Genomic DNA, 15067 nt, shown 5'->3' on the forward strand with positions numbered 1-15067 from the left:
TGGACCTGATACCTCCACAACATGCATGCATTGCATATCATATGTCATTGTATTGATACATATTGTATTTACTATGGTTATTCTATGGAGAGTTTTGCTCACATCCAATGGGGCTATTGTTGTATTTATATGTAGACAATGGTAGGTTTTCCAGGTTATCAGGAGACCAAAAATGATACTTCAAGAGGGAGTCAAGTCTGAGTTGAGGTTGAGTAGTTTATTCTGATATATATATGTATCTATATACCTGAACATGTCTTGGAGATATGATTTGTTTGTATGTAGTTGATTTCAGTCATGTGTTAACTTATTTCAGATATCTAACGCTTTCAGCCATTTCCACAATAAGGATCCATGGAAAATCCAACTAAGGTAAAATATATTTTGTTAATTTTTATTATATTTGGTTTTGATTTCTCTACAATTGAATCGGATGAGATTTGACTTAAATTACTTTTCTAATGTTAACTCTTTTAATCCAATTAAAATCCAAAAATCCATTTCTTGTATTGCTATAAAATACGAAGGGATGTATAAAGTAGTAACAACATCTCGATTATTGTATATTTGTTTTAAATCTAACTTTGGATGTGTAAATTTGTTCAAGACTAATGCTTAATTTTTTTTATGAATTTGCCAAACTTGATAAAAACATCTGCTATATTTAATGAATAGAAGCAACATAATAAGAGAAATTGGTGTTAGAGTAGGTGTCCAACAAGCCAAATTGTGGCTCGGATTTTATTGACTATAATGTAAAACAATCTTTATTTTAATAATTATTACGATTTTATTCGATTATGGCATTATACTTTATCTGTATACACATGCAAACTGCATAGATAAAGTCCTTGAATATACAATAGGTACCATGAGGTCTGCATCGCAACGTAAGATCATGAAACTTATTAGGAAGTGTACCGTATATTCTAAACATGTTCCTAATCGATTCAGCCGCCTAAAACGAGGATAAAGATCGCTCGAGCTCGAGACTAACATATGTGGTGTAAACGCCATGTTTCATTGGCAAGGGCATGGAGATGTCCATTCACACATACGGGTGATCATATGATGATGCACTGAACAACCCTCCCTCGGACTATCCAAGTGGTTTCCAATTATCGAGTGGAATAGTCTATAGTTATGATTGTACACAATTAGTCCTTTGACCAGGGACAATGTAAGGGCTATACGTAATAGCATGCACTTTGATCCATTTATCGACTCCATCGAGGGTCATCAGGAGGCGAGGTTGGGTGTGATTTCGAAATACGTAGGAGCAAATGCATTGTAGTCAGGGATTCATCGTTCGCCTATTGGTGAAGATATCCTATGTGATCTGATGAGTTAATAGTGTAAGGAGTCTCTGGCCAGAGCAAGAAATGTACTTTAGGGAAAAGTTTTTTCCTAGTTGCACATGTCATGCCTCTATAAGTACTCAAAGATAAATCGCATTGTTATCGAATTCATATGCAACTCTCGATACACCAATGGTTGCAGATTTTATCGGGATATATGTGTTGAAGAGACCGTACTGTACGCTAACTATGACTAAAAGGTTCTTACAGGCACTATCAGTGAAACCTAGAAGATCATGAGGCGATGCTTAGGGATGTAATCGAGTCGAGCCAAGCCGAACTCTTGAATGTTTGAGCTTGGTTCGTTTATAATCGAGCCGAGCTCGAGCTTTATTTAACGAATATATGCATGGCTCACGAGCTTATTCAAGCCTTTATCGAGCCTAAACAAACTTAATAAATATGAATTATAAATTTAAATTTTCATTAAATTAATTAAAAAGTAAATTATATATTTAAAGAAAAATATATTATTCTTATTAAAATTTGTAAATTTATTATAATAAATAAATTTAATAGATTTTTCTATATATTTCATGAATAATATGTAAAATTAATAAATCAAATATCAAAAATATTATTTTTTCATCTAAAAAATTACTCATGAACTTACCAACGAACATGTTCACGAGCTAACGAGCCGAATACTGTAAAGCTTGAGTTTGGTTTGTTTATCTTAACGAGCCTCATTAAACGAGCTTTTATCGAATCGAGCTTCGAATAGCTCACAAACGGTTTGGTTCGTTTACATCCCTAGCGATGCTATTAGATGCTCTTACCATGATCCGATGGGTGCGATCATAAATAAGTTCTGACATTCTTGATCAAAGAGTTGATTAAAAGAATGAGGTTAACTAGAGTAAACCCGAATAAGAATAAATGTTATTCCGAATCTCATGGAGATGTGAACCCACGACTAGCTATATCCCTGAACCATTGAGAGTCACACAAGTATCATATTCTGTGTTCCCGTTGAGATAGTCAAATTTCAAGGAGTTGGAATTTGACGACTATAGTTTGATGGAGATCAAACAACAAGCTTATAAAGGAGTTTATGAGCTTATTCCATATGATGGAAGAAATGAAAGTTAGCATTATTGCTAAATAAAGAAGGATAATGGAACTGTCTGTTTTGTGAAGGAGTTCACTAAAACTGGCAGCTGCCCAATATGGTAAGTGAAAATTTTGATATTCGAAATTTTTGATTTTCATTATATGAACAAGACTTGTATCATTGATACATTGGCGCTCTCAGATCGTCGATTGGGGGCTATAATAAGTTTGGAATCATTTATTTAGTGAATTTGGAATTTACTAATTAAATAAGTGGTGCTAGTAGTGGTGACTACTAACATGTACAAATTCTCATAAATATTCTAGAGGAGTCTAGAATTAAATTAACCGAGGATTTAATTTATAAATTAAATAATGGTTATTTCATTTAATATACATATACATGTACATATTTTATATGATGATATAAAATCTGTGTATATGATATTATTATATCATGTATTATTAAAGATTATTAAATATATTATATATTAATTAAATGAGAATTTAATTATAATGAAAATATAGAATTCTAATTAGATTAGGAGTCTCACCCTATAGATACACCACAAGAGGGCATAATTAAATAGAGACTTGTTTTCCATAAAATTCCTTCCCAATTAAAAAAAAAAAGGTCACGGCCACCATAAGGAAAATTGGAAGAGATTTTGGCAATAAAAAGCAAATTTGTTTTGCTTAATATTTGATTAAGAATCAATATTATTAGTTAATATTTTATTAAAAATCAATTAAGATTCTAAACAAAATCTTCCCAATTCTTCAATAAAAACTCTCGGCCACTTCATTATTTTTATGAGAAAAACATTCGGCCACTTTGCAAAAAGGTGAAGAAAAATTTGGCCGCAATGCACTGTTTCTGAATTTTGGAAATCGGAAGGCTATAGTCTCAACGTACAAATCGCTTGTAATTTCTAGTGCAATCCAAGCAAGGAACATTGCTTTCGATTATGGACGTAATTAGACGATCAAGCGTCCGTAGACACCGGAGTAATTTAGAGTCCAGCATTAAGAATGCGAAGATATAACTATTTAAACGTACTAGGAATGTTTTGAACACACGACGTCCAAGCAAAAAAAATTTAAACCTTCCCTGCGTTTTGGGTGCGAGACTACTATCGCACAACAATTGGAATTAACAGTAATTCTTCCGAGTAACTCAATTTTTTTGTTGAATTTATACTCTTGGAAGTTCTGTAATGGAATTGAACTACGCTCTTTGCTTTTGTTTTGCAGCTATGGAAAAAGATAAAAACTTTGGCCGGGTCTGGTCAGCACTTACAAACATTGGAATTCCCTCCCGAATATTTATATCATATACGTTGATACAAAAGTCTCCCCGCATTGGAATAATAGTCTTCTTCTCCAACAATTGTCGTCATCACTTCACTTCTAAGGCAGAGAGGTAGCTGATCAGGATTTCAAGCTGTTTAATCTTTTATTTTTGTCGATTATTATGATTCTTAGGATATCATGGTTCGTGGTATGATGTTAATTTCGTTATAAATTGCTTTTTTGATCCATTACTCGTTTAGGTTGTTTACGTTTATATTGTTGATCTTTTTTTAATTTATTTGAGAGACCCATTTGTTGCTTGAATTGAAATGGATGTTGTGTGAATTGAATTCGTTCTCTTTTGCGAAATATGTTGCGATTTTTTACATTTTTTTTTTGGTATTTGAATTGAACTGGCTGCACGAGTCACGCGCTTGTTCTCATGGGTCATTATGAGTGTAGAATTCTAATTTGATCTGTTGATTCCATTATTGGAACAGTTCATATTCCTAGTGGGGTTTTTGGGCTTTGACTGTATTGTTTTTATCAATAGGACTCGAGGAAAGCAGAATTGGTCGGGGATTTGTTGAGCGTGTGTTGAAAACATGAGTGACAATTTGATGGATAAGGTCAGCGCCTTGGGTGAGCGCTTGAAGATTGGAGGGACCGAGATGGGACAGAAGATTAGTGCCGGTATGAGCTCGATGAGTTTCAAGATGAAGGAATTATTCCAAGGACCAAACCAAGCAGACAAAGTAGTTGAGGAAGCCACTGCTGAAACTTTGGACGGGCCTGATTGGGCCATCAATCTTGAACTCTGTGACATGATAAACCACGAGAGGATCAGTAGCACTGAATTGATCAGGGGAATAAAGAAAAGAATTTTGTTTAATAGCCCTGGGGTTCAGTTTTTAGCTCTGGTGTTGCTCGAAACTGTCGTGAAGAATTGTGAAAAGGCATTTTCAGAGGTTGCTGCCGAGAGGGTGTTGGATGAGATGGTGAAGCTGATTGATGACCCCCAAACTGTGGTCAACAACAGGAATAAGGCTCTGTTGCTGATAGAATCCTGGGGCGAATCTTCAAACGAGCTGCGTTACTTGCCTGTTTATGACGAGACTTACAAGGTACATTTGCAGTTTTAAGTCTAATTTGCCTTAGTTCGGTAATTATTTTGGTTGTTTTATCCATTTCTACCTAAAACTTATTAAAATAGAACAATATTTCAAGCATGATATTTCATGTCCATGAATTGAGCTCTTCTTATGGGATGGACATTTGTAGTCTGCGAAGGTATTTAGATATCAAGTTTCCTCAATTAATTTTTTCTCACTGTCCCATTACCATCCAAAATGTTATCTGAATTCTTTTATCTGTTCATTTTGCTATGTAGAAGTTTTTTGAGTTGTTATTCGCGTGCCAATGGATGTTCATTGTGATAATATTCTTTTGAATTGTAATTGACGGAGTAGTAATAAATAATTAGTACACTGATCTCTTATAGAACTATAGGCAACTGGAAAAATCTAGGATGGTCGACGAACTTGTTTTTGGACAGAATATAGTTGTTGAACACTTTCTTTAGCCATTTGTGTAGTGGACTTACAAATTCATGTGAAAGCAAGACATAACAAGCTTTGCCTCGGCACCACTTATGCACGAAAAGAGACTGTGGTCTGTCTGGTGTGTACTTCTATTTTGTCTAAGACCAATCTTGCCCCCAATTCAGAGTTTGAAATCAAGAGGGATACGATTTCCTGATCGAGATGATGAGAGTCTGGCTCCTATATTTACTCCTCCAAGATCCGTGACAACCTCGGAGTCAAATGCTAGTCTTGCACAACAACTCCATCATAATATTCCTGCTCAACGCTTTTCAGCAGAACACACCAAGGAGGCATTTGATGTGGCTCGAAACAGCTTAGAGCTTCTCGGCACTGTATTGTCTTCTTCTCCACAGCAAGATGCTCTGCAGGTACTGTTACTGAGTTATGACTTACATCAAACTTTTACATTTAGCCATGTAAGAAACTCTTTATACTTCAGGATTGGTTTATTTTGTGTACACATTGTTCATTTGTGGCGACGGGGTAAGAAATTGTGTGTTTGTTCTTGATTTAAAGATACATATTAGTTTTTGTATTACTGGTTATTTAACAACAATTTTATGGTCGATAGAAGAAGTTCTGAATCAGCTATTATTGCCTTTTTTTTCTTAGTCTGATTTTACATTCAACTTGGATTGCAGGATGACCTGACCATCGTGCTATTACAACAATGTCATGAATCCCAGTACACTGTTCGAAGGATCATCGAGACAGCTGGAGAGAATGAGGCCTTGCTGTTTGAAGCACTGAACGTGAATGATGAGATTCAAAAGGTTCTATCCAAGTACGAAGATATGCAAAAACCATTAGTGGTAGCACTGGAACCTGAGCCTGCTATGATTCCAGTCGCTGTAGAGCCCGATGACTCTCCTCTTGGAGGGAAAGAAGAAGCTCTTATCAGGAAATCATCTGGTACTCCACATGGAACCCATCAAGGACGGAACAATGACGAGCTGTTGGACGATCTTGATGAGATGATATTTGGTAAGAAAAATGGTGGTACATCGGAACAGACACAGGACACCAAGAAACAGCATCCAGCCAAAGATGATCTCATTACCTTTTGATCGCAATGAGTACATGTTTGATATTTAGAAGCGCTCGATGCTTTTGCTTTTATGATTCTTGGAACATAGAGAAGGAGAAAGAATCTGATTCTTGATTTCGTGAAATTTGGATTCAATTTTTCACATCTGTGTATGATATTGGTAGGAAGACTGGAACTGCACTTGCTATGCATGTACATCACAAAGTTGTCGAGCAAGCATTTGAATTAATCAAGTTTGGAATTGGGTTTTTACAAATTTATATCTCTCTTGATTTAAAAATAAAAACAAATTAAATTGAGTTTTTGATGAAGGGTTTGTTTAATCAAGGCACAGCCATTTTTTTAAAATTTTAGAATATAAATTAATTGAAACAATTACAATATCAAAGATCAGCACTTCAATTTTTTTTACCAAATTACATGAAATTTTGATGCAAAAACTTGATAAAATGTATTTAGCAACATGTATTTATTATCCATGTGAAAGTTAAGTACACGAATGCCACGTAAAATCAATGTTTTCATTACATTATCATTTCATTCCATCATATCAAGTATGACGGAAATCATCGAATTACTGTCTGTGTTATAAATGTAGGATGGTTGGTTCAAAAATACACTTCTATAAATGACATTATTTATTTTACATGCATGATGATTATTAATTAGAATTTTTTAATGTGATAATAATTATTAATCAGTGCCAAAAAATAAAATGAATATAACATATATATATTTTTACCCCTAAAACTTTATTTTGAATAATGTTAAAAAATATATTTAATATTTGAATAATAATTTATTTTTGTTTGAATTGATGTTTACGTAATAATGGATTATGTTTCTTGTTAAAAAAAATAATAAATTAAATTCATAATGACTTTTTTTTAAGAAACAAAGAGTTAACTTTTGATTATTATATTAACTCTAATTAAATTTTTAACTTAATTAATTAATTGTCATCTTCGCTTTCTTCTCCCATCTTCTCTTTCTTCTCCGTCGACGCACATCTTCTGTTTAAAATTAGGTTACCAGCTCCCGAAATAAAAAAAACCATTAAAACAACCATCTACCCCTCAACTGGTTCCGCATTACATTAAATCCAACTTCACCACCTCCGTTTCGTGTATTCTTCTTGCTCATTCCTTATATTTAGATCTAAATCTACTCCAAATCTTACTCGATTTCTCTGTATTTGAAACCGCCTCTGTATTTGAAGAAAAAAAGTCCGTCAGTACAAGTAAGTTTTCTCCATTTTCCTTGGACCCCATCGTTTAGCCAATTCAAATTTTTAATTGACCTGGTTGCTGATGATACCTAGAAATAGAAACAAGAGTCCACCCAAAAGAATTGGTCGACCAACAAATTTTGGGTCGAGCAAGAAGAATTTTTCTTGGTCGACCAACAAAATTTGTGGTCGGCGTGGTGTGGCCACGCTTATTTTTTTATATATATAAATATTTGTCTATTCTAATTATCCTTGGTGAAATTTGTAGGATATGCCTACAGTTATTGTTATTCATATCGATAGTAAATGGGAAGTGAGTGAAGAGCTGGTATATAAATGGAATCCAGGGTCCAATGCAAAGTTTGTTGCTATTCCAGCAGATGATGATATTTGTTATTTTGAAAATTTAAAAAGTGAACTATATAGAGCTGGGAAAGTAGACGGTACTTCTAACTTGAGGTTGAGTATCTCCTAGAGTTTTCGTGCAACAATCAACCAATTTATATAGAGAATGACCATGATTTGAAAGGATATTTGTATTTTGGTTGTCCGAAAACTAGGCCAGTGCTTCAAATTGAAATTGAACATGTTGCTTCTTTTTATGTTTCTGATAATGTGCACGGAGTTGGTATTGATGAATACAATAGTATTTTTAACGAACAGAGACATTTTGATGATTATTTTCACTTGAATATTGTTTCTTTGGATCGTAATAATAGCAGCGAATTTTTCGACGAAGCACATAATGTGGATGTATCCATGTGGATCGTAGTAACATGGCTGAGATATACGATGATGCACGTGATGTGAATGTCATCCATGACGTTGAGGTCGAGGCAAATATGGTTGCAACTAATGACGCAAATGTGGTTGCAGATGTGTATATTGGTAATGACACATTTCATTCGCAGATGGTTCAAACTTGTTTGTTGGTCAAGAATTTTCAAACATAGAAGCGATGAAAAAAGAGTTAAGTAGAATCAGTTTGGAAGCTTGCTTTGAATTTGAGACTGTAAAAAGTAGCCAAAAAGTGTACTCCGTAAAATGTATAGTGTCTAATTGTAAGTGGAGAATCTGAACCTCAAAGATTAAGAATGATTCACATGCATTCTCCGTTCGGACATATTGCAATACACACACATGTGGTTTGACAAGGAGATGCAAGAGAATCAGCGGACCAAGTTCGGTTGTTGTCCGTTATATGTTGGTGGATAATTTCCAAGGTCATCCATTGTCAATTGTACCAAAAGCGGTGATGGCGATGATGCACAATAATATGAATGCTGATATATCATATTATAAGGCTTGGAGAGAAAAAGAACTAGCAGAAAATGTTTTGAAAGGTGATCCTTCGAAGAGTTTTACTGTATTTCCTTGTTATTTGCACATGGTTGAGAAGATGAATCGAGGAAGCATAACATACATATGTGTCGACGAGGAAAATCGATTCAAGTATATATTTCTTGCCTTTGGTGCATGCGTCAGGGGATATCGAAGTATGCGGAAAGTTGTATCAATTGATGGTACGTGGTTGAACGGCAAGTATAATGGTGTTTTGCTCGTGGCATAGGCACAAGATGGAAATTATCATCAATATCCTTTGGCGTGAGGAATAGTAGATGTTGAGTGTACTTCTTCGTGGAGTTGGTTATTAACGAAGTTGTTAGAAGTAGTACCAGACGAGGATGAACTGGTGATAATTTCAGACATAAATCATGAAATCATTAATGCGGTTTCTAGTGTCTATAGAAATGCGCATCATGGTCATTGTACGTGGCATTTATCCAAAAACTTGAAAACTAGATGCAAAAAAAGGGTGCAACCGAAATGTCTCTACACATTGCAAAAATTTATAAGCATGTCGAGTTTGATATTGCATACAATGATTTTAGAAATAGATATCCTAAGGCCGCACATTTTTTGGACAAGAGATATTCAGTTGATCGATGGACTTGAGCATATTGTCCAAAAACACGTTACAACATTATGAAGACAAACGAGGTTGAGTCGATCAATGCTAGACTACTTGAAGAGAGGAAGCTTCCAATCATTGTACTTTTAGATTCTTTGCAGAAACTAGCCTCGTCTTGGTTTGCCCGATATCGCCACGCATCAATTGAAGCTAACACTATTCTGACACCTACCATCGAGGGGATTCATCGTAGCAGGTTCATTGATGCCCAAAGAATGTGAGTTTTTGAATTAGGACATCTTGAGTTTGATGTTAGGAGCCACATATATTCGGCCATAGTGGACCTGGAATAAAAAAGATGCACATGCTGAGTATTTGATATTGATAGAATCTCATGTGCTCATGTCATTGCAGCCAGTTGGTTAGCCAAGATTGATTTATATGGTTTGTGTTCAGAGTACTATTCTACGATGACATTGTGCATGACTTATTCAGAGACTGTGTATCCAGTTCCTGATGAAAGTGAATGGCCACGCAACATTAATTTTCCAGTGGTATTGCCTCATTTGTTAGAGAAGAGACTAGGCAGAAGAAAACAGAAGAGATTTCCTTTGATTGGTGAATTCAACAAAAGATAAAAGCAGATTCATCATTTGGGTCGACCTGGAGCAACATGGGTCGACCCAAAGTTAAATGCGACGACCCAAAAGCAAACAACAAGGGTCGACCCAAAAGTTACAGTCTTTGGGTCGACCCAAAAGTTACAAGGTCGATCCAAAGACGGGATCAACTTGGTCGAGCTTTGTTGGCTACATCAATTTTGGTTTTGGGTCGATCCAAAAGGCTGAAACTTTGGGTCGGCCCAAATTGCTAGATAATTGCTGCTTTGTCGGCCCAACAGTTGTGAAATTTTGATTCACATGTTAAAAATATAACATAATTGTGAAATTATGATTCATATGTTAAAAAATGAAACATAAATGTGAAATTCTTAAAAAAACGTAACATAGTTGTGAAATTATGATTCATATGTTAAAACATGTAACATAATTGTGAAATTGAGATTCATATGTTAAAAAATGTAACATAATTGTAAAAATCTTACAAAACTTAACATAGTTGTGGAATTTGATTCATATGTTAAAATATGTAACATAATTGTGAAATTGAGATTCATATGTTAAAAAATGTAACGTAATTGTGAAATTGAGATTAATATGTTAAAAAATGTAACATAATTGTGAAATTCTTAAAAAACGTAACATAGTTGTGAAATTTTGATTTATATGTTAAAACATGTAACATAATTATGAAATTGAGATTCATATGTTAAAAAATGTAACATACTTGTGAAATTCTTAAAAAAATGTAACATAGTTGTGAAATTGTGATTCATATATTAAAACATGTAACATAATTGTGAAATTCTTAAAAAATGTAAAATAGTTGTGAAATTGTGATTCATATGTTAAAACATGTAACATAATTGTGAAATTCTTAAAAAATGTAATATAGTTGTGAAATTGTGATTCATATGTTAAACATGTAACATAATTGTGAAATTCTTAAAACATATAACATAGTTGTGAAATTATTTGATTCATATGTAAAAAACCTTAAATCCTAAACCCTAAATCAACAGGGTCGACCCTAAATCACCATGATCGACCGGTGTCGACCCAGATCAACATGGTCGATTCACAAATCATTATGATCGACCCAGATCAACATGGTTGGTCGACCCACAAATGAACATAGTCGACCCAGATCAACATTGTTGGTCGACCAGTGTCGACCCAGAACAACATGATCGACCCACAAATGAACATGGTCGACCCAGATCAACATGGTTGCTCGACCAGTGTCGACCCAGATCAACATGGTCGACCCAAAAATACCAGAGTCGACCCAAAAGCAAGCATATCAACCCACAATCAACATGTTCGACCCAAGAAACAACAAATTTTTTTAACAAAATTCAACTTTAAACAAACAAAATTGGACTAAATGAATCACAAATTTTAAACAAACAAAATTCGACTATAAACAATGTCCAATGATTATCAAACATATTACATGCTAAAAAATATCTGAACTCAGATACCACTCTATCATCTAAATATAGTACTATTTGCTCACTCTTCCTCAACAAAGCATATCCAGCAACAGCTAATACAAATGCTCCTGAATCTTTGCTGTAAAAGTAAAAAGAATACTGAAGTTTTTTTTATAATAGAATTATGAATAAAATTATTAGTCTATATATCAATGCTAAACATACTACACATTAGAGATAGGACAATGTATTGTTTAATATTGGATCTGAATTCATCATGTAGTTTTATATACCATGGTCTCTCGGGATGTGGGTTGTTCACAACAATGGATAGCAGACGAGCAGAGTTTATAAGCATAGGCTCTATGTCCTCATTCAGAGCTTTGAAGTTGGGGTCGTGCCTTCACTGCAAGTCAAATATAATGCACTTATTGACCCTTGCCACGAGTTTTAGCAAAAACCAGCGCCCATCTGTGTGGACATGGATGATAATTCTTCATGCATTTTCCCACGAGAGGCACGGTCATTCTGGATCAATACCTTTCACTATACCCACCAGATTTGTGTTGACAACGTTATCTTTATCTTCGGCCAATACTGACATCGAAGTGTAGAAATTCATATCCATCAACGACACATCTGGTGACATCACTTCAGGATGTCGGATCAGCATCTCAAGCAATCCACAGAGAGCTTCTCCGATGTGCTGAATTCGACAGAAGAATAGGTTTTCAAAGTTTAAAAAAAGTAAGTGTTCTACAAAAATATGAGTTGTAAATGCTTACAGAGACAGTGACATGCGATTTCGCGATCGCCATGAGCCCTTAGAATGACTTTTCATATTCGAAGTAAAAACCTGGAATCCTATTAGACGAACGGACGAACATCGATGCCCTAACTCGCGCCAGCGAGTTGTTTACCTACAAAGTCACGCTCACCGCAAATGGCCTCACACCGTCATCTATAATTTCCCCAAACTGACGGTTCTTTGCGTAAATTGATAAATTATAACAACTTTAATGCAAATATGAATAGATAAGGTGTGGTGTACTAACATCTCGACGTGGTCGCCTCGCCACCTGACATAACCGCATCAGGAGTCACTTGAATATATAAAATAAAAAGTTTATTGTTTAATATACTATACATAGATATAAAATCAAAAAAGTGCATTACCTCACCTTCGGAGTATTCTTCTGTTATTATTGGAAGGCTAGACTCAAATATCCGTTGTGGGTGTGCTTGGCTACTACTGCCAATTTCCCTAGCCTTATTATCATCCACACCTAACAGTATACATCAAACAAATTAAAATTAGAATGACAATTATAATAAATCAATCTCTTACGTAAACATAAATATAATTAATAAAATTAACTCACCAAAATCTGTCTCGGATGATTTCCTCTTCCACCCTCTGTTATAGGCTATGCTATAATCTCTCTCCTGATGCAATGGCGTCGGAGACCTGATCTCAACAACACCTGGCGTGTGAGACCTGATCTCAGCAAAACCGACTCTAATTTGTTCGGTCAAACTCGATCTCAACTCATCGAAAGCCAGATTTATATTCCTGATACACGCCCTGGTCTCAATAAATCATGCTATCATCTAAATACGCATAGACGTAACGGAATCCTCCAATGCAATCAACAGCCTCTCGAAACGATGCTCCAGTGGTAATGGGCGGCGGGAAGGATTGAGTCCAAAGTGGACTTTAGGACCCGTACGTATGGGAGAACTGGTGCTGGAACTGAATCTAGTGGCATCACCAGAACGGGTGCTGGAACATCCGGAGAAGAATGTGCGTAAGGGGTGCTGGAACCATCCGGAGATAAAGGCGTGTGCTGGACTGAGGGAGACTCCAGAAGGTATTCGCTACATATGACTGTTTGACCCTACCTCCACAGCTCGACTACCCGAGTGATGACCGCATCGGGCGCAGAATCAACAAAAACCCCGGTCGTATAATACGGTGAAACGAGCTCCTCAGGAGTAGGAGTCAAACATCCAAGACAATCCTACATTTAATTAATAACGTATAAGATTAATTAAAAATTATGTCTACAATTATTATATCAAATCAATTCATATTACTTACATCTATAGCACAGTCACCAAAGGCTGCACTGACATCAACATCAGATGGGGCACAGTTTGAGGGCCACGTGTTAGTCACCCACTGAAACATCATGGGCAACATCAAACCGTCCACATCTCTTCTCTTTGCAAACCTTTGTGCTACGCTCGGATAATATTCATAAGCGAGGATCTGTAACATAAATTTCAAACAATGTAAGTAGTATAAATAAAGATAACAAATCCACTTTAACATTCAAAAAGTAATATACCTGCAGAGGCAGAACAAAACCACCGAAAAGAAAGCTGCCATCAACTTCTTTCCGACCCTGTGCCTTAGTGAGGCAAGTATATCGCCCTAAAAGGTCCTTCTTCAAACATCAGACCGCGTCACGATACGCTACTCTACCCCATAAGTGTTAAACATATCCAAATCATCTACAAGCCTCAAGTATTTAGGGTCGATCTTCATCGTCTTTTTCCTAGTCCCCTCACCAAAGACGGTACAACAGAAGTAAAGACTAGCCATGTTTAACTTCTCCACATCTATATCAGTCTCATTCTGCACTTGGACACTGATCTTTGCCTCCAAATCACTCAAAAATATCTCAAACTTACCGGCAAAGTGTGTGGTTCCAAAGACACCTCTATCTGGTAGATTTTCGGGCTCTATAGCGCAATCGAGACCGGTTATTAAACAATACTCTAACAAAAAAAATCTAACTGGCATCTTGCATACGACCATACACAACCCATCACTACCAGTATCAACTATCTGATTTGTAAGGACCGTGTATCGTATTATCGTAAATCCTGTATGATTATCGATAATTTATGAAATTGTCATGTGATTATGTATTTGATGTATATCGTGACAATGAAAATGAGAAAATAAGTATCGAATATGAATTGATGTTGTAAGAGCTCGAGTGGAGAAGCCGGACGCCAATATAGTACAAAAATCAATATTTGTACAGAACGTGTGGCGCCCGGGCGGTAGAAAATGATCGCCCGAGCGCCAGGATATATGAAATTTGTGTTCGGGCAGAATGTTCCGCGCCCGAGCGATAACTTTTGACCGCCCGAGCGCGGTACAAGTGATAGTCGGGGGCAGAATGTCTCGCGTTCGGGCGCGAGAATTTTACCGCCCGAGCGCGAGAACGGTGGTGATAAGAACGAGACTTCTGCTTTACTCTTTCTTCATTTCCTTACCGGGGCTTCGAGAGAAAAGAAGGGAAACTTGATTTCTTTTGTCTGAATCGACTTCGAAACGCTGTCTAAACGCGAAACCAATTATATATTCGGAATCATCGTGTCGAGGGCTTCTGATTGAGGTAAATTTCTTCTGGTTCCAGCAGCTCTAAATATCAAAGTGCTGGAATAGCATGTATTTGAAGTTGAAATTCCTATATGTAGTAGAATAACCGACAATAAAC

The 15067-nt window shown here is 35.9% G+C and overlaps 1 protein-coding gene and 1 long non-coding RNA gene across 2 annotated transcripts; one reads left to right on the forward strand and one right to left on the reverse strand.

The window, feature by feature from the left end:
- The first annotated feature begins 339 nt into the window (after window positions 1–339).
- On the forward strand, window positions 340–6589 carry LOC142533915 (TOM1-like protein 1). The gene is made up of 5 exons (XM_075640848.1): window positions 340–372; window positions 3666–3834; window positions 4258–4828; window positions 5431–5676; window positions 5950–6589. Exons 3-5 carry the CDS (start codon window positions 4310–4312, stop codon window positions 6373–6375), a joined length of 1191 nt encoding a protein of 396 aa, XP_075496963.1. The 5' UTR covers window positions 340–372; window positions 3666–3834; window positions 4258–4309; the 3' UTR covers window positions 6376–6589.
- A 6143-nt stretch (window positions 6590–12732) lies between these two features.
- LOC142533584 (uncharacterized) lies at window positions 12733–14040 on the reverse strand. Its single transcript, XR_012816768.1, has 4 exons — window positions 13904–14040; window positions 13654–13824; window positions 12935–13573; window positions 12733–12838 (listed from the first exon to the last, which is right to left on the reverse strand). It is a non-coding gene; the product is annotated as an uncharacterized LOC142533584 (long non-coding RNA).
- Window positions 14041–15067: the final 1027 nt, after the last annotated feature.

The sequence above is a fragment of the Primulina tabacum genome, chromosome 18, assembly GCF_025594145.1.
Source record: "Primulina tabacum isolate GXHZ01 chromosome 18, ASM2559414v2, whole genome shotgun sequence".
NCBI lineage: Eukaryota > Viridiplantae > Streptophyta > Magnoliopsida > Lamiales > Gesneriaceae > Primulina > Primulina tabacum.

Excerpts from the sequence above, each read along its gene's own strand:
- LOC142533915 (XM_075640848.1), top strand. The coding sequence starts at position 4,310 with ATGAGTGACAATTTGATGGATAAGGTCAGCGCCTTGGGTGAGCGCTTG. Across the intron at positions 4,829-5,430 it reads TTTATGACGAGACTTACAAG|AGTTTGAAATCAAGAGGGAT; the intron begins GTACATTTGCAG and ends CCCCCAATTCAG. Across the intron at positions 5,677-5,949 it reads CACAGCAAGATGCTCTGCAG|GATGACCTGACCATCGTGCT; the intron begins GTACTGTTACTG and ends CTTGGATTGCAG.